Source organism: Phyllobates terribilis, unplaced genomic scaffold, assembly GCF_046119375.1.
Source record: "Phyllobates terribilis strain yellow unplaced genomic scaffold, ASM4611937v1 Scaffold_8__6_contigs__length_399053987, whole genome shotgun sequence".
NCBI classification, from domain to species: Eukaryota; Metazoa; Chordata; class Amphibia; order Anura; family Dendrobatidae; genus Phyllobates; species Phyllobates terribilis.
This window is the reverse complement of record NW_027362768.1, coordinates 188,601,376-188,629,297: the sequence shown is the minus strand read 5'-3', so window position 1 is coordinate 188,629,297 and position 27,922 is coordinate 188,601,376. Positions and strand designations below refer to the sequence as shown.

Below are 27,922 nucleotides of genomic sequence, written 5' to 3'. Positions count from 1 at the left end.
ACATTACTACAAGATGGGGACCAGGGTGGGCACATTAATACAAGATGGGGACCAGGGTGGGCACATTAATACAAGATGGGGACCAGGATGGGCACATTACTACAAGATGGGGACCAGGATGAGCACATTAATACAAGATGGGGAAGAGGGTGGGCACATTACTACAAGATGGGGACCAGGGTGGGCACATTAATACAAGATGGGGACCAGGGTGGGCAATTACTACAAGATGGGGACCAGGATGAGCACATTTATACAAGATGGGGAAGAGAATGGGCACATTACTACAAGATGGGGACCAGGATGAGCACATTAATACAAGATGGGGACCAGGGTGGGCAATTACTACAAGATGGGGACCAGGATGGGGACATTACTACAAGTTGGGGACCAGGATGGGCACATTACTACAAGTTGGTGACCAGGATGAGCACATTACTACAAGATGGGGACCAGAGTAGGCACATTACTACGAGATGGGGACCAGGATGGGGACATTACTACAAGATGGGGACCAGGCTGGGCACATTACTACAAGATGGGGACATTACTACAAGTTGGGGACCAGGGTGGGCACATTACTACAAGATGGGGACCAGGATGGGCACATTACTACAAGATGCAGACCAGGATGTGCACATTACTACAAGATGGGGACCAGGATTATTATTATTATTATTTATTATTATTATAGCGACATTGGCGCTTTACATGTGAAAAAGGGGTATAATACAAGAACAATTACAATAATCTTGAACACAATGTGACAGCGACTGGTACAGGAGGAGCAAGGAACCTGCCCGCGAGGGCTCACAGTCTACGAGGGATGGGTGAGGATACAGTAGGTGAGGGTAGAGCTTTACTACAAGATGGGGACCGGGATGGGCACATTACTACAAGATGAGGACCAGGATGGGCACATTACTACAAGATGGGGACCAGGGTGGGCACATTACTACAAGATGGGGACCAGGGTGGGCACATTACTACAAGATGGGGACCAGGGTGGGCACATTACTACAAGATGGGGACCAGGGTGGGCACATTAATACAAGATGGGGACCAGGGTGGGCACATTACTACAAGATGGGGACCAGGATGGGCACATTACTACAAGATGGGGACCAGGATGAGCACATTAATACAAGATGGGGAAGAGGGTGGGCACATTAATACAAGATGGGGACCAGGATGAGCACATTAATACAAGATGAGGACCAGGGTGGGGACATTACTACAAGATGGGGACCAGGATGAGCACATTAATACAAGATGAGGACCAGGGTGGGGACATTACTACAAGATGGGGACCAGGATGAGCACATTACTACAAGATGGGGACCAGGATGAGCCCATTACTACAAGATGGGGACTGGGATGGGCACATTACTACAAGATGGGAACCAGGGTGGGCACATTAATACAAGATGGGGACCAGGGTGGGCACATTAATACAAGATGGAGACCAGGATGGGCACATTAATACAAGATGGGGAAGAGGATGGGCACATTACTACAAGATGGAGACCAGGATGGGCACATTAATACAAGATGGGGACCAGGGTGGGCACATTAATACAAGATGGGGACCAGGATGAGCACATTAATACAAGATGGGGAAGAGGATGGGCACATTACTACAAGATGGGGACCAGGATGAGCACATTAATACAAGATGGGGACCAGGGTGGGCAATTACTACAAGATGGGGACATTACTACAAGTTGGGGACCAGGATGGGCACATTACTACAAGTTGGTGACCAGGATGAGCACATTACTACAAGATGGGGACCAGAGTAGGCACATTACTACAAGATGGGGACCAGGATGGGGACATTACTACAAGATGGGGACCAGGGTGAGCACATTACTACAAAATGAGGACCAGGATGGGCAGATTACTACAAGATGGGGACCAGGATGGGCACATTACTACAAGATGGGGACCAGGATGGGGACATTACTACAAGATGGGGACCAGGATGGGCACATTACTACAAGATGGGGACCAGGATGGAGACATTACTACAAGTTGGGGACCAGGGTGGGCACATTACTACAAGATGGGGACCAGGATGGGCACATTACTACAAGATGGGGACATTACTACAAGTTGGGGACCAGGGTGGGCACATTACTACAAGATGGGGACCAGGGTGGGCACATTAATACAAGATGGGGACCAGGGTGGGCACATTACTACAAGATGGGGACCAGGGTGGGCACATTAATACAAGATGGGGACCAGGATGGGCACATTAATACAAGATGGGGACCAGGATGGGCACATTACTACAAGATGGGGACCAGGATGAGCCCATTAATACAAGATGGGGAAGAGGGTGGGCACATTACTACAAGATGGGGACCAGGATGAGCACATTAATACAAGATGGGGAAGAGGGTGGGCACATTACTACAAGATGGGGACCAGGATGAGCACATTAATACAAGATGGGGACCAGGATGAGCACATTAATACAAGATGAGGACCAGGGTGGGGACATTACTACAAGATGGGGACCAGGATGAGCACATTACTACAAGATGGGGACCAGGATGAGCCCATTACAAGATGGGGACCAGGATGGGCACATTACTACAAGATGGGGACCAGGATGAGCACATTAATACAAGATGGGGAAGAGGGTGGGCACATTACTACAAGGTGGGGACCAGGATGAGCACATTAATACAAGATGAGGACCAGGGTGGGGACATTACTACAAGATGGGGACCAGGATGAGCACATTACTACAAGATGGGGACCAGGATGAGCCCATTACTACAAGATGGGGACCGGGATGGGCACATTACTACAAGATGGGGACCAGGGTGGGCACATTAATACAAGATGGGGACCAGGGTGGGCACATTACTACAAGATGGGGACAAGGATGAGCACATTAATACAAGATGGGGAAGAGGGTGGGCACATTACTACAAGATGGGGAAGAGGGTGGGCACATTAATACAAGATGGGGACCAGGGTGGACACATTAATACAAGATGGGGACCAGGATGAGCACATTAATACAAGATGGGGAAGAGGATGGGCACATTACTACAAGATGGGGAAGAGGATGGGCAATTACTACAAGATGGGGACATTACTACAAGTTGGGGACCAGGATGGGCACATTACTACAAGTTGGTGACCAGGATGTGCACATTACTACAAGATGGGGACCAGGATGGGGCATTACTACAAGATGGGGACCAGAGTAGGCACATTACTACAAGATGGGGACCAGGATGGGGACATTACTACAAGATGGGGACCAGGATGGGCACATTACTACAAGATGGGGACCAGGATGGGGACATTACTACAAGATGGGGACCAGGATGGGCACATTACTACAAGATGGGGACCAGGATGGAGACATTACTACAAGTTGGGGACCAGGGTGGGCACATTACTACAAGATGGGGACCAGGATGGGCACATTACTACAAGATGGGGACCAGGATGGGGACATTACTACAAGATGGGGACCAGGATGGGCACATTACTACAAGATGGGGACCAGGATGGAGACATTACTACAAGTTGGGGACCAGGGTGGGCACATTACTACAAGATGGGGACCAGGATGAGCACATTACTACAAGATGGGGACCAGGAGGAGCACATTACTACAAGATGGGGACCAGGATGAGCACATTACTACAAGATGAGGACCAGGATGTGCACATTACTACAAGATGAGGACCAGGATGTGCACATTACTACAAGATGAGGACCGGTATTGGCCCATTACTACAAGATGGGGACATTACTACAAGATGGTGACCAGGATGTGCACATTACTACAAGATGGGGACCAGGATGGGGACATTACTACAAGATGGGGACCAGGATGGGCACATTAATACAAGACGGGGACCAGGATGAGCACATTACTACAAGACGGGGACCAGGATGAGCACATTACTACAAGATGGGGACCAGGATGAGCACATTACTACAAGATGGGGACCAGGATGAGCACATTACTACAAGATGGGGACCAGGATGAGCACATTAATACAAGATGAGGACCAGGGTGGGGACATTACTACAAGATGAGGACCGGTATTGGCCCATTACTACAAGATGGGGACATTACTACAAGATGGTGACCAGGATGTGCACATTACTACAAGATGGTGACCAGTATGGGGACATTACTACAAGATGGGGACCAGGATGGGCACATTACTACAAGATGGGGACCAGGATGGGCACATTAATACAAGATGGGGACCAGGATGGGCACATTACTACAAGACGGGGACCAGGATGAGCACATTACTACAAGATGGGGACCAGGATGAGCACATTACTACAAGATGGGGACCAGGATGAGCACATTACTACAAGATGAGGACCAGGATGAGCACATTAATACAAGATGGGGACCAGGATGGGCACATTACTACAAGATGTGGACCAGGATGGGCACATTACTACAAGATGGGTACCAGGATGGGCACATTACTGTAACGGGTCTGGAAGGTGGAACCTCTGAGCTACTATACAAAGGGGCAGTCCTTGTAAGGAAGCGGGTGGCTCCCAGGGAAGGCGGGCAGGTAGACACGGCAAGTGACAGGAACAGTCTCTGGGTAGAAGGGCAGGTGGTCACGGCAAGTGACGGGGAAAGTCTCTTGACAGGCGGGTGGTCACGGCAAGTGACAGCAGGGTAAGAGTCTCTAGACAGGCAGGTGGTCACGGCAAGTGACGGCAGAGCCTCCAGGTAGGCTAGCTGGCGGGTAGCAGGTGAGCGCTCCCAGGTGAGCGAGTAAGAGTCTCTCGGCTGGCTGGCAGGTGGTCACGGCAAGTGACGGCAGAGCCTCCAGGTAGGCTAGCTGGCGGGTAGCAGGTGAGCGCTCCCAGGTGAGCGGGTCAGAGTCTCTCGGCTGGCTGGCAGGTGGTCTAAGGCAGATGCTTCCTGATCCGCAGGCGGACTGGTCCATAGACAGACTGGCGGATGCTGGTAGACAGACTGTCGGACCGCAGGGAATGCAAGCAGGTAGACAGAGCTGGAAAACAGACTGGCAAAGGGACCTGAGGGCTGAAGCAGAGGTGAAAGGCTTTGCAACAACTTTGCTCGGGCACCTCCATTTTGGGGAAGGTGCCTTATATATGGGAGCTCCACCGGCAATTGGCCGGGGACTCCTTAGGACGGCGCGCGCGGCCCCTTTAAGAGAGAGGGAGCGCGCGCCCTAAGCACAGTGCCCGGGAAGCAGCGAGCGCTGCCAGCAGCGCGGGAAGAGGACGCCGAGGACGGAGCAGGGAGTTGAGGGGAACGGCGTCTCTGCCTAGCAGGAGGCAGGGACGCCGACGCTACAGTACCCCCCCCTTTAGGCCCCCCCTTTTTTAGGACGGAGAGAAATTTATCAAGGATAAGCGGGGCATGGATGTTCTCCCGGGGTTCCCACGTTCTCTCCTCAGGACCAAACCCCTTCCAATGCACTAGAAAAAAGGTTTTTCCTCTTACCCTTTTGGTGGCCATAATGCTCTCGACCTCAAACTCGTCTTCAGCGGAAACCGGAGCAGGAGGCGTACCTGTAGACTTGGAAAAAGAGTTAAGTACCACAGGTTTGAGGAGAGATACATGGAAGGAGTTAGGGATCCGCAAGTTGGCCGGGAGTTTCAATTTATAGGCCACCGGGTTGATTTGTTTGATAACTTCCAGTGGGCCGATGAACCGAGGCCCTAACTTGTAGGAAGGAATCTTGAGCCGGACATATTTGGACGAGAGCCAGACTTTATCTCCAGGACAGAATTGGGGCGGATCCAGACGTCTTTTGTCAGCCTGTTTCTTCATCCGCTCGGAGGACAGAAGAAGTGCGGATCTGGTACTTTCCCAAATGGAGGAGAATTCGCTAACAATAGATTCCGCGGCCGGATTATCCACCGAGGCGGAGACGGGAAACGGGATCCGAGGATGTTGACCGTAGACAATAAAAAACGGGGATTTGGAGGAAGACTCGCTCTCGTGATTATTATAGGAAAATTCGGCCCACGGTAAAAGATCCACCCAGTCGGAATGGTGGGCATTAATAAAGTGCCGGAGGTAACAGGTTAGAATTTGGTTGATTCGCTCTACTTGACCATTGGACTGTGGGTGATAAGCAGAGGAGAAGTCCAAGGTGACCCACAGCAGTTTACACATGGCTCTCCAGAAGCGAAAGGTGAACTGAACTCCTCGGTCGGATACGATGTGGAGAGGGAGACCATGAAGACGGAAAATATGATGGATAAAGTCTTTAGCCAATTCAGATGCAGACGGAAGACCCGGCAGGGGAATGAAGTGAGCCATCTTAGAGAAGCGGTCAGCGACCACCCAAATGACCGTACAACCAGCAGAGACAGGGAGATCCGTTATAAAGTCCATGGCTATATGCTGCCACGGGGCAGCAGGAATGGGAAGAGGCAGAAGGCGGCCGGCTGGCAGATGTCTAGGAACCTTGTTGCGGGCGCAGGACGCACAGGCTGAGACAAAGTCTATTACGTCCTTGTGCAGGGTAGGCCACAAGTAATGCCGCGTAATAAGCAGGAGGGTCTTTTTCTGGCCAGCATGGCCAGCTAGCTTAGACGAATGTCCCCAATGTAGGACTTTCTCACGATCAGGTACTGTTATGAACGTCTTACCGGGTGGAAGACGATTTAGATCCACGGGAGCCACCAGCATTACCTTGGCGGGGTCGATGATGTGCTTTGGCTCCTCCTCTAGATCGGAGAACAAAAAGGATCGGAACAAGGCATCAGCTTTGATATTTTTGTCTGCCGGGCTAAAATGAAGAATGAAATCAAAGAGGGCGAAGAACAAGGACCACCGGGCTTGGCGCAGGTTAAGTCTTTGGGCACTCTGGAGATAAGCCAAGTTTTTGTGATCCGTATAGATAATTACAGGGTGAAGAGCCCCCTCGAGCAGGTAACGCCACTCCTCCAGTGCCAACTTAATGGCTAACAATTCTCGGTCTCCTATAGAATAACTGCGCTCAGATGAGGAGAAGAGTTTGGAGAAGAAGCCGCAGGTTACCATTCTTCCGGATGACGACTTTTTGGTGAGCACCGCTCCGGCTCCGGAGGAGGAAGCGTCTACTTCTAAGAAGAATTGTTTGTTGCTGTCCGGACGGTGCAGCACAGGAGCGGAGGAGAAAGCTTGTTTCAAAGACAGGAAGGCCTCCTCTGCCTCGGGCGGCCATTCTTTGGGATTAGCGCCCTTACGGGTGAGCGCAGAGATAGGGGCAGTCCGGGAAGACAAGTGCGGAATGAAGAGGCGGCAGTAGTTGGCGAAGCCCAGGAACCGCTGGATAGCCTTCAACCCCTCCGGTCGGGGCCACTTCTGGATGGCAGAAAGTTTCTCAGGATCCATTCGTAGACCGGTCTGAGAGATGATGTAGCCCAGAAATGGAAGAGAGGTCTGCTCAAAGAGGTACTTCCCAAATTTTGCGTAGAGGTGGTTTTGCCTGAGCCTGAGCAGGACCCGACGAACGTCCCTCCGGTGTGTAGGGAGATCCGGAGAGAAGACCAAGATGTCGTCCAGGTGTACCACCACGCAGGAGTAGAGAAGATCACGGAAGATATCATTGACCAACTCTTGAAAGACGGCGGGAGCATTACAGAGACCGAAGGGCATTATGAGGTATTCATAGTGGCCGTCCCGGGTGTTGAATGCCGTCTTCCATTCATCCCCCTGACGGATACGGACCAGGTTATAGGCCCCACGGAGATCCAGCTTGGTGAAGATCCGAGCACCCCTCAGACGGTCAAATAATTCAGGAATGAGCGGAAGGGGGTATTTATTCTTCACCGTGATCTGGTTAAGGCCTCTATAGTCTATGCAGGGACGGAGAAGATGCCTGCTCCCGCCGGGGAGGTAGATTTCCGGATAAATCCCCGGGCCAGGTTCTCCTCGATATATTCAGACATGGACCGGGTCTCAGCAGCGGACAAAGGGTAGATACGCCCTCGGGGCGGAGTAGCGACAGGTACCAAGTCGATAGGGCAATCGTATGGTCTATGAGGAGGTAATGTCTCTGCTTCCTTTTTATTAAAGACATCAGCATAAGACCAATAGGGTACTGGCAGGCCGGGTAGATTGGCTGGGGGAGGAGAAGGACGGGCAGGACGAACGGGAACTAAACAAGTCTTATGGCAGTCCTGTCCCCAGCGAAGGACTTCTTCAGTCTGCCAATCAAGCACGGGTGCATGTCTCTGGAGCCAAGGTAGGCCAAGCAAAAGAGCATGAGAGAGTCCAGGTAGAACATGCTCTCAGAGTGCAGCATTCCCACCTGCAGAGTTATGGGTTCGGTGATAAGTTGAATGGGATGCGGTAAGAGACCCCCGTCCACGGAGGCGACAGATAAGGGTTCGGCCAGAGGTTTGGTGGGAATGCGGTATTTCTCTACCAGGGACTGGGAAATGAGATTTCCGGCAGCTCCAGAATCAAGTTGAGCTAGTTCAAAGTAACGGTTCTCCCCGCAGATGATAGAGACCGACAGAATCAGAGATGGAGAGTGTTTATTCTTGTCTAGGACGACCTCTCTGAGCGATCCTAGACACAGGCATTTCCTGACCTCTCTGGGCAGGAACGGATCCGGTGCTCCTTACTGCCACAGTAGAAGCAGCTCCCCTCGGCACGGCGTGACTCTTGACGGGTTTTGACCATCTTGGTCTGGCCGACCTGCATTGGCTCAGGTGAGTGCGCCTGGGGAGTAACAGAGGAAGTGACGGGATTCTGGAAGGTAGGAGCAAGGCGAGGAATCCTCCTCTCACGGGTGACCTCTTTGGTACGCTCCTGGAACCGGATGTCAATCCGGGTGGCAAGTGTTATTAAGTCGTCGAGAGAGGTAGGAATGTCCCGACCGGCAAGTCCATCTTTAATCTGGTCGGATAGACCCTCCCAGAAGACGGACACCAGGGCGTCGTTATCCCAGGCAAGCTCCGAAGCAAGGGTACGGAACCGTATGGCATATTGGCCCACGGTGAGACTCCCTTGACGGAGGCGTAGCAGAGATGAGGCGGAAGAGGTCTTTCGTCCTGGTTCGTCGAAGACTTTCCGGAAGGCTGTGAGAAAGGCTGGCAGGTTGGACACCAGGGGGTCTCCTCTCTCCCATAGAGGATTTAGCCAAGCCAGCGCCTCCCCAGTGAGATGGGACATGATGAAGACCACTTTGGCTCGGTCGGTGGAAAACTGGTGTGCCAAAAGTTCGAAGTGCAGGGTGCACTGGTTAATGAAGCCCCATGCCTGACCGGGATCTCCACCAAAACGAGGCGGGGCGGAAAGGCGGGGACCGGGAAGGGATGCCATGGTATTGATGGGCAGCGGCGCTGCCGGGGTAATAGTTGTGCGAGTAGAAGCAGCTCCCGACGAGGCAGTCAGTGTGTCCAGGCGGGAGTGAACACTACGCAGGTGGCCCAAGATGGAGTCCTCTTGGGACCTCTGACGGGAAAGTTCATGACATAGGTCCGAGAGCGAGGGAGCTTGGGTGCCACCGGGTTCCATGGCCGAGCAAACTGTAACGGGTCTGGGAGGTGGAACCTCTGAGCTACTATACAAAGGGGCAGTCCTTGTAAGGAAGCGGGTGGCTCCCAGGGAAGGCGGGCAGGTAGACACGGCAAGTGACAGGAACAGTCTCTGGGTAGAAGGGCAGGTGGTCACGGCAAGTGACGGGGAAAGTCTCTTGACAGGCGGGTGGTCACGGCAAGTGACAGCAGGGTAAGAGTCTCTAGACAGGCAGGTGGTCACGGCAAGTGACAGCAGAGCCTCCAGGTAGGCTAGCTGGCGGGTAGCAGGTGAGCGCTCCCAGGTGAGCTGGTAAGAGTCTCTCGGCTGGCTGGCAGGTGGTCTCAGGCAGGTATCAGGCAGGTGCTTCCTGATCCGCAGGCGGACTGGTCCATAGACAGACTGGCGGATGCTGGTAGACAGACTGGCGGACCGCAGGGAATGCAAGCAGGTAGACAGAGCTGGAAAACAGACTGGCAACGGGACCTGAGGGCTGAAGCAGAGGTGAAAGGCTTTGCAACAACTTTGCTCGGGCACCTCCATTTTGGGGGAGGTGCCTTATATATGGGAGCTCCACCGGCAATTGGCCGGGGAGACTCCTTAGGACGGCGCGCGCGGCCCCTTTAAGAGAGAGGGAGCGCGCGCCCTAAGCACAGTGCCCGGGAAGAAGCGAGCGCTGCCAGCAGCGCGGGAAGAGGACGCCGATGACGGAGCAGGGAGGTGAGGGGAACGGCGTCTCTGCCTAGCAGGAGGCAGGGACGCCGACGCTACTATTACTACAAGATGGGAACCAGGATGAGCACATTACTACAAGATGGGGACCAGGATGAGCACATTACTACAAGATGGGGACGAGGATGAGCACATTACTACAAGATGAGGACCGGGATTGGCCCATTACTACAAGATGGGGACCAGGATGAGCACATTACTACAAGATGAGGACCGGGATTGGCCCATTACTACAAGATGGGCACATTACTACAAGATGGTGACCAGGATGTGCACATTACTACAAGATGGGGACCAGGATGTGCACATTACTACAAGATGGGGACCAGGATGTGCACATTATTACAAGATGGGGACCAGGGTGAGCACATTACTACAAGATGAGGACCAGGATGGGCACATTACTACAAGATGGGGACCAGGATGGGCACATTACTACAAGATGGGGACCAAGATGGGCACATTACTACAAGATGGGGACCAGGATGGGGATATTACTACAAGTTGTGGACCAGGGTGGGCACATTACTACAAGATGGGGACCAGGATGGGCACATTACTACAAGATGGGGACCAGGATGGGGACATTACTACAAGTTGGGGACCAGGATGAGCACACTACTACAAGATGAGGACCGGGATTGGCCCATTACTACAAGATGGGGACATTACTACAAGATGGTGACCAGGATGTGCACATTACTACAAGATGGGGACCAGGATGGGGCATTACTACAAGATGGGGACCAGGATGAGCACATTATTACAAGATGGGGACCAGGATTGGCACATTATTACAAGATGAGGACCAAGATAGGGGACATTACTACAAGATGGGGACCAGGATGGGAATATTATTACAAGATGGGGACCAGGGTGAGCACATTACTACAAGATGGGGACCAGGATGTGCACATTATTACAAGATGAGGACCAAGATGGGGGACATTACTACAAGATGGGGAAACATTACTATATGAAGTTGGTCAGAATTACTATATGGTTCTAATTGTAAGAAAAAAAATCACTATGTGTCCAATTAGGGGACACAAAAAGGAAATAAAAATTGAAAAAACTGTAAACTTGTAAAAACTTTAAAACTGTACCATAGCCCATAAAATGAATGCCATTTAAAACAATAAAATAAAAAAAAGCCAAAAAATGTTCAAAAAATTATCCAAAAGGTGTATAGAAAAAACAACATAGTATCATTAAAAATTTCATATCATCCTTGCAAAGAATGCGGCCCTTCAAATTCACATTTTTACTATGTGCGGCCCATATACTTAGCAGAGTTTGAGACCCCTGATATATTGTCTCCAGTTTGGGACTAAGTGCAATATTTATATATACACGTGGTCAAAATTGTTGGTGCCCCTCGTTTAATGAAAGAAAAACCCACAATGGTCACAGAAATAACTTGAATCTGACAAAAGTAATAATAAATTAAAAATCTATGAAAATGAACAAATGAAAGTCAGACATTGCTTCTCTGCTTCCACAGAATTTAAAAAAAAATTAAACTCCTGAAATCGGCCTGGACAGAAATGATGATTCTTCTTCTTCTTAACTTAATATTTTGTTGAACCTTTTGAGGCAATCACTGCAATCAAACGATTTTCTGTGGATTGTGCAATCAACATAATAATTTGACACTCACTTGGTCAACCGTGAAGGGTTATTGCCCTCCCTTAACAACACTACTTAATAACCTATTCTGCAGGAATTACCACTATCCCACTAACGGTCTTCTCATGGTCCACTATAGGATATTAGCACAGTCTGCTTTTGTACTTTTTGATGATTTCTCTTCCTTTTATCTTTTCTCCTAGGGCCCTGTAGAGTCAGTTAGGGAGAGTCTACGTCGAGGGGGGCCCCATTGCGCAAGTGTAGGGTGCCAACCTCCGTAGCAAGGTAGGGATATTTTAGACCAAAATATAGGGTTTAACATCTTTTCTGATCCTTTTGGATCACCAAATTGATAATTTTCTTGAAACATTAGATTTATTTGACTGAGGGAATATATCAAGTTATATCTTGTTTCACTTTTTTTTAGATGTTATTAAGTAATAACTGGTTGACCCGTTTATTTCTTTTCCTACCTTGCCTCCCTTTGCAGGACCTTATGGGGTTAGATAGAGAGACGACGTACAAGCGGGGACGCCACTGCGCAGATATAGGATGCCAACCTCCGCGGTAAGAAAGGGCAACATCAGAGCTGTTGTAGGGTTAATCTGTACCCTTTCCTTCTCAACTTTATCCATAAGAGTAGTGGATGGTATTGGCCATTTTTAATACTGTGAATAATATTAAGATTTTTAATATATCTTTAATAAGTGATTTTTTTATGATTACATTGTTATTTAGTGTTAAGTTGGTGAGAGTTTGCGTTTCTTAGGCTGCGTGCCCACAATGCGGACTTAATGAGTTTCCGCAGCGCCATTTCCGACGCGGAAAAGCATTAAAAACGCTTGTTAAGTTGTCTGCCATGTTTCCCAATGATAATCCACATGTGCTGTGCACATGCTGCGGAAAAATCCGCAGCACAACCATTAATTTTGCGGAATCACCGCCATTGATTTGCATTGGACCACATAACATCTGCATGACTACATGTGCACATGCGGATATTATGCAATTCAATGCGCGGATGGTTCCCGGGTCTGGAGAAGAGGAGACTCTCGTCCAGACCCGGGAACCATAGTACCTGTAGTTAAAGAATTAAAATGAAAAAAAAAACAAAACATATACTTACCTTCTGATGGCCCCCTGCCTGCTCCCGGCGGCGCTGATGGCTCTTCGGCTGCTCGCAGAGGTGTAAAAGGACCTTCCATGACGTAACTTAGTTATGTGATGGGTCACGCGACCGTTGAAGTCGGCGGTCGCGTGACCTGTCACATGACTAAATTACATCATGGAAGGTCCATTTTAGAGCACCACAAGTGCCGAAGACACCGGACGCACCGGAGAAGGAGATCGGGGGCCATCGGAAGGTGAGTATAATTTTTTTTTTATTTTTCAACATTTTTATTCTTTTTTTTTACGATTGATGCAGCATCGTAACTTAGTCACACAACATAAATCCATGCCGGTTGCATGGATTTTAATAGTGTGACCAAGCTGTCAAGCACTTTTCCAAGTGATGCTAAAATCGCTTGACAACCCTGCATGCAGAATCACATGTTCAAAACACTTCACAAACGCTTCCATCTGGCAGAAAAACCGCGTGTAAAATCAGCATGTGTCTTTTCTGCCAGGGAGATGCAGCATTTCTGCATCGTGGGCACTTAGCCTTACACTAGGTTATTCTAAGGCTATGTGCCCACGATGCAGAATTGAAGCAGAAAATTTCTGCAGCGGTTCTGCATGTTCTTGGCAGTAAAAAAGCTTGCGGATTTTACACGCGTTTTTACATGCGGATTTGACTTTGTTTTTCAAATGCATTGGGACCTCAAATCCGCATATGGAAACGCACAAATAATTGACATGCTGCGGATTTTCCCCCCGCGAAAAATTCCGCAGCATGGGCACAGAACATGCAGATTTTCATTGGGGATCATAGGGTACAGATTACCAAGCATTTACGCTGCGGAAATTCCGCAGCAAAAATGCTTGAAAAACGCATAGTGGGCACATAGCCTTAATCGGTGATTTTTGGCCTATCGCTTCACTAACTTTCCATGCGCTCAACAGCCTTCTGCATCAGTACTTGTACACACACACACTATCCGGTGACCGGATCATGCAGCGTTATTTTAATGCCTCTATTTATATTGATAAATGGGCTGTACAAGACAATCACTTTATTTTTACTTTTCCTGTCCCCCCTATTTCCTCATAGATTGTAGCTGGTGAGCAGCAGGGCCCTCTCTTCTCAGTATCTGGTGAATTATGTGCTACTCTGTGAATTTTTTGTCTGTACAAGTCCCCTCTGATGTGTGCAGAGCTGCGGAATATAATAATAATCTTGATTTTTATATAGCGCCATTAATTCCACAGCACTTTACAGACATGATCATCAGTATGTCTTTGGACTGTGGGAGGAAACCCACGCAAACACGGGGAGAACATTTGTATGTTGTACTCCTTGCAGGTGTTGTCCTTGGTGGGATTTGAACCCAGGATCCCAGCGCCTGCTCCTCCTCACCCTCGGGCTCAACACCTCCTCCTCGCCCTCAGCGCCTTGTCCTCGCCCCCTCACCCTCGGGCTCTGAGCCTCCGCCTCGCCCCCTCGCCCTCAGCGCCTCGTCCTCGCCCCCTCACCCTCGGGCTCTGCGCCTCCGCCTCGCCCCCTCACCCTTGGGCTCAACACCTCCTCCTCCTCGCCCCCCTCACCCTCGGGCTCGGCGCCTCCACCTCGCCCTCAGTGCCTCCTCCTCGCCCCCTCACCCTCGGGCTCTGCGCCTCCTCCTCGCCCCCTCACCCTCGGGCTCAACACCTCCTCCTCCTCCTCGCCCCCCTCACCCTCGGGCTCGGCGCCTCCACCTCGCCCTCAGTGCCTCCTCCTCGCCCCCTCACCCTCGGGCTCTGCGCCTCCTCCTCGCCCCCTCACTCTCGGGCTCATCGCCTCCTCCTCCTCGCCCCCCTCGCCCTCGGGCTCAGCGCCTCCACCTCGCCCCCTCGCCCTCAGCGCCTCCTCCTCGCGCCCTCACCCTCGGGCTCAACACCTCCTCCTCGCCCCCTCACCCTCGGGCTCAGCGCCTCCACCTCGCCCCCTCACCCTCAGCGCCTCCTCCTCGCCCCCTCGGGCTCAACACCTCCTCCTCGCCCCCTCACCCTCGGGCTCAACACCTCCTCCTCGCCCCCCTCACTCTCGGGCTCAGCGCCTCCTCCTCGCCCCCCTCACTCTCGGGCTCAGCGCCTCCTCCACCTCGCCCCCTCGCCCTCAGCGCCCCCTCACCCTCGGGCTCAACACCACCTCCTCCTCCTCCTCGCCCCCTCACCCTCGGGCTCAACACCTCCTCCTCCTCGCCCCCTCACCCTCGGGCTCAGCAGCCGCACATTCGCTTCTCGGGCCAACATTCCAGCCAGTGACAGTGCCTGAGGAGTGCACGTGATCCGGAAACTCTCGCGAGAACTGGCCTGCTGCTCTTCTGGCTCAGTGGGAGGATCCGGTGGGAGTTCGCGCGGAGTCTCGCGAGATCTGACGGCGCGGGTTACTGAGCGAGGACTTCGGGCGCCATCTTCTCTCTTCCCTCAGACGCACGGATCAGCAGGGCTGCGAGCTCCGTGGACATGGCCGACTACTCCACCGTGCCGCCCCCCAACTCTGGCGCCGCCGGGGGAGTCAATGACGCCTTCAAGGACGCGCTGCAGAGGGCGAGACAGGTGAGGGACGGGCGGCGGGACCGCATGGAGGGCGGGGAGTAGGCCCGAGCCCCGGAGAGGAGGAAGGCGAGGAGTAGGCCCGAGCCCCGGAGAGGAGGGAGACGGGGAGCGGGGCCCCGGAGGAAAGGAGGAAGACGGGGAGCGGGGCCCCGGAGGAAAGGAGGAGGACGGGGAGCGGGGCCCCGGAGGAAAGGAGGAAGACGGGGAGCGGGGCCCCGGAGGAAAGGAGGAAGACGGGGAGCGGGGCCCCGGAGGAAAGGAGGAGGACGGGGAGCGGGGCCCCGGAGGAAAGGAGGAAGACGGGGAGCGGGGCCCCGGAGGAAAGGAGGAGGACGGGGAGCGGGGCCCCGGAGGAAAGGAGGAAGACGGGGAGCGGGGCCCCGGAGGAAAGGAGGAAGACGGGGAGCGGGGCCCCGGAGGAAAGGAGGAAGACGGGGAGCGGGGCCCCGGAGGAAAGGAGGAAGACGGGGAGCGGGGCCCCGGAGGTAAGGAGGAGGACGGGGAGCGGGGCCCCGGAGGTAAGGAGGAGGACGGGGAGCGGGGCCCCGGAGGTAAGGAGGAGGACGGGGAGCGGGGCCCCGGAGGTAAGGAGGAGGACGGGGAGCGGGGCCCCGGAGGAAAGGAGGAGGACGGGGAGCGGGGCCCCGGAGGAAAGGAGGAGGACGGGGAGCGGGGCCCCGGAGGAAAGGAGGAGGACGGGGAGCGGGGCCCCGGAGGTAAGGAGGAGGACGGGGAGCGGGGCCCCGGAGGTAAGGAGGACGACGGGGAGCGGGGCCCCGGAGACAGCAGGAAGGGAGACGGGGCACAAGGCCACAGGGAAGTCCAGCAGCAGGTGTTCAGTTTACCTACAGCACCCCCACAGGCGAGATACAGAATTACGCACTACCCATTTGAATTAATGTGTCCTTGTATTGCAGGAGGGGACAAGTCCTTTAACGACCTTTTGTTTCCCCCTAACAGATTGCTGCAAAAATTGGAGGTGATACTGGACCACCGGCCGTTAACACTAACGACTATGGCTTTTCTGGGCAGAAGAGGCCACTGGATGACGGAGGTGCGTTTATAGATGTGGGACTGACTGCACACTCACGTAGGTTTACAGAATGCGCCGGTTACAAAAGATACTCTGCTATGCTGGTATACGGTTCCTGTTTTCTCTGTGGCGCACCGGTGTGTTACCTCCTCCCCTGGTCCATAATTTCCTCACATACAGGGTCTTCTCCACCTCGCTGTTTGACAATGTGGTCACTGATTTCTTTAATGCATTTTTACACCTAGGGCTTGAGTTTGACCATTTGTGCTATAGGGGGAAACATACAAAGGCCGACTTCTCATGTGCCAGATTATCAGGATGTGCCCGCTGTGTGATTGGTGCATCCTGGGCTGAAATTTACCCTACTTGTCAGGCCAGCGCTGACTTGTCCACTTGTTTTTCACCTTTTCAAAAGCAAACTCACAGATATGGATTCCATGAAAATTTGCTAATTTGTGACACCGGAAAACTGCTGCAAATTATGTAATGAATTCCCTCCGTTCTGTCCTGTTGGCGTCACTGGCTGTGGGTGACCCTCAGAATCATTGATGCACTGGTGTTGCTGCCAGCATTGCGGGGTCTGACTGTCCCCATGTTATTTTTTCACAGCAATGATTGCCGCTCGTTATCTCTTATGTAAGGTTTGCAGATTTATTCTCATCCGTTCAGTTGTTCGCTTTTAATTTTTTTTTTTGTTACCATTTAGATCAACCTGAAGCGAAGAAAGTTGCTCCTACAAATGATTGTAAGTCATACGATATAAATTTCTTTTTTACAGCCTTCAGTCATAGTTTATGGGTGTTTCTAATGTGAATTTTTCTCCTTCCCTTAAAAGCGTTCCCACCAGCAATGCCTCCCATGCACCAGCAGCAGAGGTGAGTATTCAGCTAGGAGAGCAGTTCATGCCACATATCAGACAAGCCTGGCACCAATGGCCATAAACCCATCCTCACTCCTACTGCACTGTTCCCTAGAAATTCGGAAACATGAATCATGCTTTTTTTTTAAACTCCTCAGACCCCTTACCGCCTCCTCCTCCTTCTGCTGCTTCATACTGTCGTTTGATTGAGCTCCTAGTGTAGACAAACCATTCCAGCTATCCGTGACTCGAGTTTTCCCACTTTTTTTACAGCTCACAATGAGGATTTTTCTCATTAAAAACACTTTGCAAGTTTTCAAATTAATGAGAATCAACTTTGAAATGAACCCCTTATTTAAAATCCCCCTCTATTTTTAAGAACGCAGTAACTCGCTTTACTGCTCATTGCCTAAGTTACCAGCAACTCTGCTGTTTCAGTGGTGGTCGGTTCCCTAAGTAAGGAGCAAAGCTCTTCCAAGCTCTTTGCTCTAAAGCTCATCTGCTCTGATGCTGGCCGTATCTGATAAGCTGATGCTGCAGAGGCTTAGCTTCCTGCATGTTTGTGCCGCTTCAGTGCCAACGGCACAACCTTGCAGCCGGTCTGAGCTGTCAATCGTAAGGCGCACACTCTCCTGCGCCCCCCTGACTAGCAGGGAAATTTCTGGAAGTGCAGTCATGAAAACAACCCTTTCAAGATTCAGATTTCTTTTTCCAGTGGTCTAAAAATGCCTTCTTTTTTTTCCCGTTTATTAAGGGCTGTTCTGACAGAAGAATACAGAGTTCCGGATGGAATGGTCGGATTCAGTAAGTTCTTTGTTGGGGCATTTCACACTGCACCATTTCACTGATCATATGTATAGGCGATAAATGCTACAACAATGGGGTCTGACCCTCCCAATCCTTCACACTTCCCCACCTCAAAGCATATGGCAATATTCTTATTAATAGGACACGTGCATGTGAACTGCTTGGTTATTCAGGGTGGCCTCCACTTCTTCCACCCGGCATTGTCTTTCAGTGCCCAATATCAAGGGTTTGTGTGTCCTTCTCTGCTAAAACTAAGTTTTACATTCTATAATTTTATTTTACCCTTTCCTGTGCCATCTTGACTTTTTATTTTTTCCCTTTTGTTAGTAATCGGGAGAGGCGGAGAACAGATATCACGCATTCAGCAAGAATCTGGATGCAAGATACAAATTGCTCCTGGTAAGACATCTTATCAAAAATGCTTAAAGTGGTTCTGATCTATGCAAGGGTGGTGAAGGAAAGAAAAAATTATTCCAACCCCCGGACCAACTCTGCTCCAGCACACCATGTCGATCACCAGTCTTCTGCCATCCAGTGGGCAGAAACAGCGTGACACATGTACAGAATTGTTCTGGATCCCCAGGCTTCAGAAAGCGTTTCAGGATTTTAATACCTTATATCAGGTTGTGTAAAATTCCTTTTGACGTATTCTTAATGTGCTGTGTTCTTTCTTTTCAGATAGCGGTGGTATGCCCGACCGGTCCTGCATGTTGACTGGCAGTCCTGACTCTGTTCAGTAAGTAAAGCACTAAGGGATTCTTAGGTTAGTTTAAGTTTATTACGTTTTAATTTAAACTCTTTATTTAAGGGGTGCGAAGAGACTGCTGGATCAGATAGTGGCGATGGGAAGGCCTACCCCTTACCATCACGGGGATGGTCCCGGAAATACAGTCCAGGAGATCATGATTCCTGCCAGTAAAGCTGGACTGGTTATTGGAAAAGGAGGCGAGACCATCAAGCAGCTGCAGGTACGACCAAATGATATAGGTTTGTCAGGGTTTTTTTTTTTTCCGTCTTCTATGTGGATTATTGGGACTTGGACTCAACTTTTGTTGTTTAATTGAAAACAGGAGCGTGCCGGAGTTAAAATGGTGATGATACAAGACGGACCTCAGAACACAGGAGCGGACAAGCCATTAAGAATCACTGGGGATTCGTACAAAGTACAGGTAAAACAAGCTTATCAGCTGTAATTATCAGTCGTAATAACTTGTATATTAAAGGGGTAAATTCAAGTTTTTAATTATTTAATATTTTTCTTTACAGGAAGCAAAAGATATGGTATTAGAATTAATACGTGACCAAGGAGGTTTCAGAGAGGCAAGGAACGAGTACGGTTCAAGAATAGGTGGCAATGAAGGGATTGATGTAAGTTTGCTTTCCATTTGTTATAGAGTTTAATGTCATAAATCAGGATAGCACCTCCATGTCTGACAAGTGCAGGGTCACCGCTCTTAAAGGGAAGCGGTCAGCAGGTCTTCTTTCTAATCTGTTCTCCTCCCTTTTAGCATGGTCCCTACAACCCCTTTCTATCAGTATTGTTGCCCTGTGTTCTTCCAAAAATTATTTTTAAGTGTCCCCTTCTGATCACATAAATTGACACACCCCGTATTCGCTGTCCCATCATCCTTGGAAGTGGCGTAGATGGTGTCTTTGTCATGCTCACAACCCGTCCAAATCTTGCACCTGTGCATTTGAGAACAAGAACTGTGCCGTTGACTTAAGACATCACTGCGTCAATCACAGGCGGAGGGGCGGTGATCGCAGGCACAGAGGCAGCGCCGACCACGATTCAGAGTTGTGCTTCGGACCACTTTGCTTCCTCATCCTTTAACACTGATGTTACAATGTCTGATCCTGTGGACACCTTTTCTGCAATATATCAGTATAACACAAGGTCTTACAAGTAGCATAATGACGCTGGGCATGTATTTTTTTTTTTTTTTTAGGTCCCAATCCCACGATTTGCAGTTGGAATTGTAATAGGTAGAAACGGTGAAATGATCAAGAAAATTCAGAGTGATGCAGGTGTCAGAATACAGTTTAAACCCGGTATGTACGTTTCTGGGGACTTGTCTGGTTATTCAGAAGAACTTGTGCATCTTCTGACGGAGATTCTTTTCTTTTGCAGACGATGGATCAACTCCAGAAAGAATAGCCCAGATCAGCGGCCCCCCTGACAGGTGTCAGCATGCAGCCGAGATCATTACAGACCTGCTCCGCAGCGTCCAGGTTTGTGCTTTGTCCACCTGTGTATCCCACCTAAATTGGGCAACTACAGATGCGTATTTTAACCTCCTTTAGAAGGGGGATTTGTGTGACTGGTCCTTTATGCAAAAACTTGAGGTTAACCCTATGTTGTCTTTATACAATTGATAATTATAACAGCTGTAATGAAGCATTGTCTTAAGTCCAAACTCTTCTGGGTGGAGGAAGTGTTTAAGTGTTACGTCCTTACACATTTTTGGGGTCAGACTATCAACTTTTATTTTGTTCTTCCTTTTGCACCACAGTCTGGAAATGGTGGTGGTCCTGGTCCAGGTGGACGGGGAAGGGGACGAGGACAAGGAAACTGGAACATGGGCCCTCCCGGGGGACTTCAGGAATTCAACTTCTTTGTTCTGACTGTAAAAACTGGACTCATAATTGGAAAAGGTTATGAACTAACTCATATTTATAATGGTTTTCCTTATGCTTTTCACGTTAAATGTCATTTTGTACCCCTAATGTTTTAGTGCAGCATTAAAGGGATTGTATTTTAAGAGCCGCTCCAATTGCAAGTCCTAATCAAAGTGGCATTTTCATGTACTGGGTCCATATCTCTGGGCACGGCACATGTATATGCCCCCCCCTCCTGAGCTCTTGCAATTGTGACACCAGAGGTATTAAAACATGGATTCCTCAGACATGCAACCTGCATAGGTATCCCCAAAAGTGCATTTACACTGCTTGGCCTGAAGGGTCAAAACTGGCGACTCTATTAAGGGGGATTTTGTACTGTATTTTATGACCCCTCGAAGGATAGGTCATCAATTTTGTAGTTGTGGAAAACCCTTTTAACACATACCATTGAAATGCTTGAGCTGAATATTGTCTTGTAGTATTCTTAAAGGGGTTGTCCACCTCCTGAGAACCTTTTTATTTTTTAACTGAAATGCATGTATTTGGAGCTAAAAATCAATTTTGCAGTTTAGTTTCAGTTAAAACTTTGCACCAATTGGCTTTTACAGGCATTGATTTAACTTTGGTGTGATCTGTGGTCCTTAATCACTTGAGAAGAGCTCTGGAAAAAAAACAGCAGAGTTAGTAAATCTCCCATTGGGCTGTCAGTATGAGCTCACTGACAGATTCTCAGTTTATCCATTTTGCAATCATCAATAGACAGCGTAACACAGAATATAGAATGCAAACAGTGCAACGTTTATAATGAAACCCAATAGGAAAAAATGATTTCTAGCAAAAAAAAAAAAGCCCCTTTTTAATTGAATATTTCGGTGAAAAAGGTAAAATCAAAACTGTCACTTGCTATCCCATTACAGGGGTGTCTCGATGTACACTTTCCATGTTTTGTTTCTGCTTAGTTGGGTGTCCCCCTTAGCAGATGAGCAAACTTGTGATAGTATTGTGAGTTTTCATGGTCTTCTGTCATTTACTTCACAGGGGGAGAAACTATTAAAAGTATAAGCCAACAGTCCGGTGCCAGAATCGAGCTTCAGAGGAACCCTCCACCAAATTCTGACCCGAATATGAAGTTATTTACGATCCGTGGCACTCCGCAGCAGATTGATTACGCAAGGCAGCTTGTTGAAGAGAAGATCGGGGTAAGTGACGGCAGGAAACCTTTTCACTTTAGCTTCTTGTGATTGCACCGTTACATTGTTTTTCCATTTTTTTTTTTCAGGGTCCCGTAAATCCATTAGGTCCTCCAGTTCCTCATGGCCCTCCAGGTGGCGTACCTGGACCCCATGGACCTCCAGGACCCCCAGGCCCCGGTGCACCAATGGGACCCTACAACCCTCCACCATACAACCCTGGTCCCCCAGGACCAGCACCTCAGTAAGTTTTGAGGGAACGCTCCTGGCACATTATGATTTATGGGTTTAGTGTATATTTACTCAGTTACTCTGTTTTTGTTTTTAGTGGTCCCCCTGCACCATACGCCCCTCAGGGTTGGGGAAATACATACCCACACTGGCAGCAGCCGGCCCCCGCAGATCCAAGTAAGTTAATTGTGTGTGATTGCCTTCTTCCTTCTGTAAAAAGTAGCATTTGGCGTGAAAATTAGATTTAGTCCAACTTGTGTATATGTAATAGGTGTGTGCCTAGATCCACTAATTAACCCCATACAGTACAAACCGCATGTGCTTCATTGCTGTGGTCATGATTTTCGGTTCCCCTCTTTGGAGGGGTCATATGTGATCATAACGCTTCATTTGGTGGATCCCGTCTGTCGCCGACATGTTTCTTAACATGCCTGAGCGTCGCCCCGTTTCCTGAGCATGGGTTTTAGTTTTGTTTTTGTTTTTTTATTTCATTACATCTTACGAGATCCCTTCAATTGCTACAGCCGGAGTCGTCTTGCTCTATAGTTTCGGTTTTAGTGCAAATCCACCTGCTCTTGGTGATTTAAAGGTGATCGAGAATCTTTTAGGGATCCCGGCAATGCAGGATGTTTTTTTTTTTTTTTTAACCAACCTGTAGGTTGCAATAAAAAAATAAATAAATCAAAGTGAACATTAAATTTGCTGCTGCTACATAGAGAATGTGTATTGTGGTATCAAAATATATGTTCCCATCTGAACACTGTCCTGCAGAGAAAACTATTGTATAAGCTGCTGTGACAGTAGGAGAGGGAAAAAAAAAAAGGTCTCCTTCTCCTATGCCATCTATACCCATTGCTCGGGCACAGTACCCACCAGTTTGATATTGATGGATTTCTTAAGTTAGGTCTTATCGATTAGGGCCCAATACCCCCAACTGATCGGCACCTTCAGCGGCCGGATGTAAACGGTGTGCAGAGCCAGAATAGCACAGTGCCATCCTCTTGGTATAAATGGACCTAAGAAGGGTGACCATTTGGGGGATTTCATTACACACCTGGCCAGGTCCTGAATGACAGTCTGCACTTGCTAGTGCTAACCCTTGAACACTCCTGTAATGAAGTGGGTTTCCTACGTCGGCCACTGCAAAAAAAAAAAAAGTGGAATTGTTGCCCATGGCGAACAATGAAATCAACAGAACTGCTGGGAGATTTCAGCTCTCCTGCCTGAAATCCTGTAAACGCAGCTTTGAGCAGTGTCTGCGCAGATTAAAGCGGCAAAGCCTCATGACATTAAAGTAGTCGTGTCTATAAGACAACCATTAAAAATTAACAAGATGCCTGCGGGTCCAGCTCCTTTATCGCCTGGTGACCAGCAGTAGTAGGCACGGACGCAGCGTGCACCAACTACATGTGCAGAATTACTAAGGAATGGCCGACCATGTAACGTGTGGTCGGCTGGGTCTGCCAGAGTGCAAGCTGCTGTTGGAGATGGACACAGATGGGACAGCGTGTGGGGGGGGACCCCTTGATGATAAAATTAATCAATGGGAGGGGGGCCCGTGAATAATCTTATGTAGATAGACTGCTCGTCTTCAGTACACTATAAGAGTGTGATGTTTAATTTCTTAGGTAAAGCGGGAACAGACCCCAATTCTGCAGCTTGGGCAGCTTATTATGCTCACTATTACCAACAGCAAGCACCCCAACCACCTGCAGCTCCATCTGCTGGACCAGCTACAACCCAAACTAATGGACAAGGTAGCAAAACTCCTTTTAATTTTTTTCTATAATTTTTTTATTTTATCGGCCTCCGCGTGCCAAAGGTCCTGGCCAGTCACATAAATCTCACTTTAATTTGGCTGTCATGAGGAATGAAGTGTGAGCTTATGTCACACGGTCCTGGTGAAGGCATCTTGAGGATTGCCGAAGGATCGCCCCCTTTTTAGGTGGCATGTTGACCTTTTCGCACACACCTTACATGCTTTGCATGAACTCATGTGGAAACCTTTTTGAACTGCTAATGTCTTGCTCGGTTTCAGTCCTCACTTGCGTTCGCTGCTTGACTTACCTGTTTAATGCTTTTCATTCAGTCGATCCCCCAGCCGCACCTCAGGGCGGACAAGTGGACTACACAAAAGCTTGGGAAGAGTATTACAAAAAAATGGGTATGTGATGAGCGCCATCGCTTACGGTCTTGGTTATGTGGATTTTTATTACCTTTATAAAGTTTGTGTTAACTTCTTGTAAAAGTTTTGTTAGTAATGTGCGTGTTGTTTTTTTGTTTTTTTTTCTATTTATTAGGTCAGCAAGCACCACCACAAGATTATTCCAAGGCATGGGAGGAATATTATAAAAAGCAAGGCAAGTGTAGTGTCAGGCTTCACTTTTATGTAATTGACGCAAGGCAAATTGATGTCTGTAAAGGGAATGTTTGGAGTTGGTGCGACTCGATAAACAGCCGAGACAACCGTCTCTTAACAGTAAGTCTTTTGATTAGCCGGCCTGGTGCGACGTCGCGACAGGCCAGCTAATCAAAAGTAGAGTTGTGGACGTCAGGTAATCAGCTCGCTGGGCTGCCTTCCAGCATGCACAGACTACGGACATGGCCGTACGACTGGGTCCTAAAGCACCAATCTGACATGCACAAATCATAGAGCATGCCCACAACGCTCTCCCATACATATGAGTCCTATCTACAGGTTTCTACAATGTGGTTGCTGTAAAGCAAGTCTGTGAACTGTTAACAGGAAGGCCGACAAGATGGACCGCCCAATAATCGTGTATCCCCCCCCCCCCCCCCCCCCCCAAAAAAAGAAGAAAACTTAAATCAGTGTTTTAATGTGTAAAAATGAAAGTGTAACTAACCATCAAAAGAATCAATTCACATGATTTTGGTACAGACAGGGGCCCTGCGAACCACCTCCTACGTGCTGTCATTTCTGGTGCCTCTTCTGATTTCAAGGCCCGGAGCAAAGCCTATGTAACATGACGCACCCATGCCGGCTCGCTGAGCCTCCTAATCAGAAGAGATGCCCGCAGGTAGAAAGCGGTCTGCAGGGCTCCTGTCCGGCAGGTACTGACGTGGCCGCTGGACCCCCAAGTCCTGCAAATCAGTTTGCTTATCTCTACTTTTGAGTGATTGATGGAGGAAAGGCAACCTGTTTAGGTGCCTACAAAATGAGAAAACTCCTTAAAGTTTACAAACACTTTAAACAATTTATGTGCCGCACTTTGTACTTTACAATTAAGTTTTTTTTTGTTTGTTTTGTAGGACAAGCGGTCCCCGCTGCGGGTGGTGCGCCACCTGCTGGTCAAGCAGACTACAGTGCTGCTTGGGCAGAGTACTACAGGCAGCAAGCAGCATATTATGCCCAGACAAGCCCACAACCAATGCCACAGCACCCTCCCGCGCCACAGGTAGGAAGTTAAGAGTCCTGTCTTGCATCTTTTTTATATTTTTGGGGAGGTATATATTTTACCCTTGCAAAAATCGTAAAGCTTTCCTGTGCAACACAAATGTTTTGTGTGATCACATTTTCCCCTTTTCAGGGCAAATGAAAACTTTTTACAGGAAGCAGCCGACATTTGTTAACCCCCGTTTCTCCCTTAGGCTCTCTCCTGAGTTTGGCTTTCCTTTACCAAGGAATTTCTGGTTTAACGCTTTGTTATATCTCTTATGTATTTCCTCTGCACAGGGCCAATAATGCGAAGCGGACAGTACAGTATTTGCTTCATTGTGTTGGGGAAAACCTTTGTTAAATGTTTGGATGCAGACGCCTTGATGAAGATCTTAAAAAATTTTTTTTTTTTTTTGGTTTAAAAAAAAAAAAAATAATTGTTTTGAAAAAATGTACATAAACTATCACTACTGACTGATAGGAGGCTATATTTCTGTGTAGAAATGGAAACTTGGTTTGTTTTTAGTAAATTAGTGTAGATGTACACATTCCAGCAAAATGTATTTGCAATTATGTGGTCGAAGCTTTGTGATACAAATGTACTTTTTTCAATGTATACTTTCACTTTTAAAATGCCTGTTTTGTGCTTTACAATAAATAATATGAAACCTCCTGTGTCGGTAAGTTGGATATGTGAGTATTTAAAATGAAGACCTGTTTTTTTGTTTTAATCAAATGCTTTACAAGAACAAATTGCATAGGAAAAGGAAATGATTATTATTATTATTTTTTTTTTTTTATAAATATTTGAAAATGGTTGTTTTCAGTTTTATTTTCTTTGACAGTTATTTTTTATTTTTAGAAAGTTGTACTGTTATGACTTGTAGACCGGATAACGTCTTGCTCTGCTTGCATGTATATAACTTTATAGCAGACGGGTCTCGCTGCATTACTTATGACCACTGTTCAGACCTGTAAAGTTGTCTTCTCTTCATACCAGTTTTAAGTTTTGTTTTTTTTTTATTGCTTTATTTTTTTTGTTTTGTTTTTTTTTTCATAAATTGACTTATTTACTTACTTGACTGTGTGCTGTTTTTATTATTTTCGATATGATGTAGTAACCAGTTTTTATATAGTTTTTCCATATTAAATAGAAAGCATTGCTGGGATCCGCCTGCATCTTTTTATGCCTTCTCCCCTATTTCATGGTTCAGTTCAGGTCTGTCTTTTATCTAATTGCAATGTAGAACCTAAGGGCTAGCGCAAAATGTTTTCCTTTTTATTGTAACCTACTGTGTCCACACGGCTAGTACAGGCCTTCATTTACACCATGCTAGTTCAGTGTTTTGGTACAAAAATCATTTAGCCCTTTTTTTTTTGCCTAAATTGCTCTGTAGTGGTAAGAGGCGCGTGGTGCTTTCTCTATACGCACTGTAAGTATTACACGTAATGTTCTGTACTGATTTATATACAGTGCTGTATATTACATGCCATTACTGTGTGGCTTTCTCCTTATTGTAGGTAAGTATTTTACTTGTGGATTTAGCTACAGAAGTGTAATATGTAATTTTAAGCTCTGTGCACACTCCATTCGAGCCCTACAGTTTGCGTATAAGTTGGGCTAAGCGCCTGGCATATACGTCAATCCTATATATAGCTCTCCTTCCACCTAAGACCGACATGGTGTCCTGCTGGCATGTCTGTATCATTACTGTATGGCCATGTTCCCATGTGCAGGAACGCTGCATTTTTCTGCTGGTGTCTGCACAAAAAAAAACCCCAAAACGTATTAGCAGTTTGATTGGATTGTTGCATTTTTCTAATGCTTTTCCCTCTTTCTTTAAAATAGATTTGACGCAAAGGCTTTTTTTTTTTTTTTTCCTGCCTTCGTCTAAAAACACCAAGGTGGGGAGAAAATGCACCAAACACTGATCAACAGCATCTTTAAAGGGACCCTGTCAGCACAGAATGACTGTTCAAACTGAGCACAGGTGCTCAATGCCTCGTGGCAGCCAATCATTTAAATACACCTTTCCACCTGCTTGTTTTGTATCTATCTCCACCCTTCTCTGGCTCTATGAGCTGTCAGAGGGGGTGGCAATAAAGGGAAAACAAGCAGGTGGGAGGGTATTTAAATATTTGGCCACCCCAAAATCCACAAAGCACCTGTACTTGGTTTGAACAGTCATTCTGTGTTGACAGTCTCTAAAAATGGTATCCG

General features: G+C 48.5%; 1 protein-coding gene across 4 annotated transcripts; it reads left to right on the top strand.

Moving 5' to 3' along the window:
- The first annotated feature begins 15,350 nt into the window (after positions 1-15,350).
- Positions 15,351-26,165, top strand: FUBP1 (far upstream element binding protein 1). 4 transcript variants are annotated; one of them, XM_073643944.1, is made up of 21 exons: positions 15,351-15,562; positions 16,523-16,652; positions 17,302-17,340; positions 17,431-17,470; positions 18,209-18,258; positions 18,589-18,660; positions 18,940-18,997; positions 19,070-19,229; positions 19,332-19,430; positions 19,528-19,629; positions 20,211-20,313; positions 20,393-20,493; positions 20,775-20,916; positions 21,922-22,082; positions 22,163-22,317; positions 22,402-22,481; positions 23,933-24,061; positions 24,394-24,468; positions 24,605-24,664; positions 25,575-25,720; positions 25,999-26,165. In XM_073643944.1, exons 1-21 carry the CDS (start codon positions 15,470-15,472, stop codon positions 26,005-26,007), a joined length of 2,004 nt encoding a protein of 667 aa, XP_073500045.1. In that variant the 5' UTR covers positions 15,351-15,469; the 3' UTR covers positions 26,008-26,165. The 4 variants fall into 4 exon arrangements, with proteins under 4 accessions (XP_073500045.1, XP_073500047.1, XP_073500046.1 ...); XM_073643945.1 differs by having other exon boundaries at positions 15,353-15,562; positions 16,523-16,616; XM_073643946.1 differs by lacking the exon at positions 23,933-24,061.
- Positions 26,166-27,922: the final 1,757 nt, after the last annotated feature.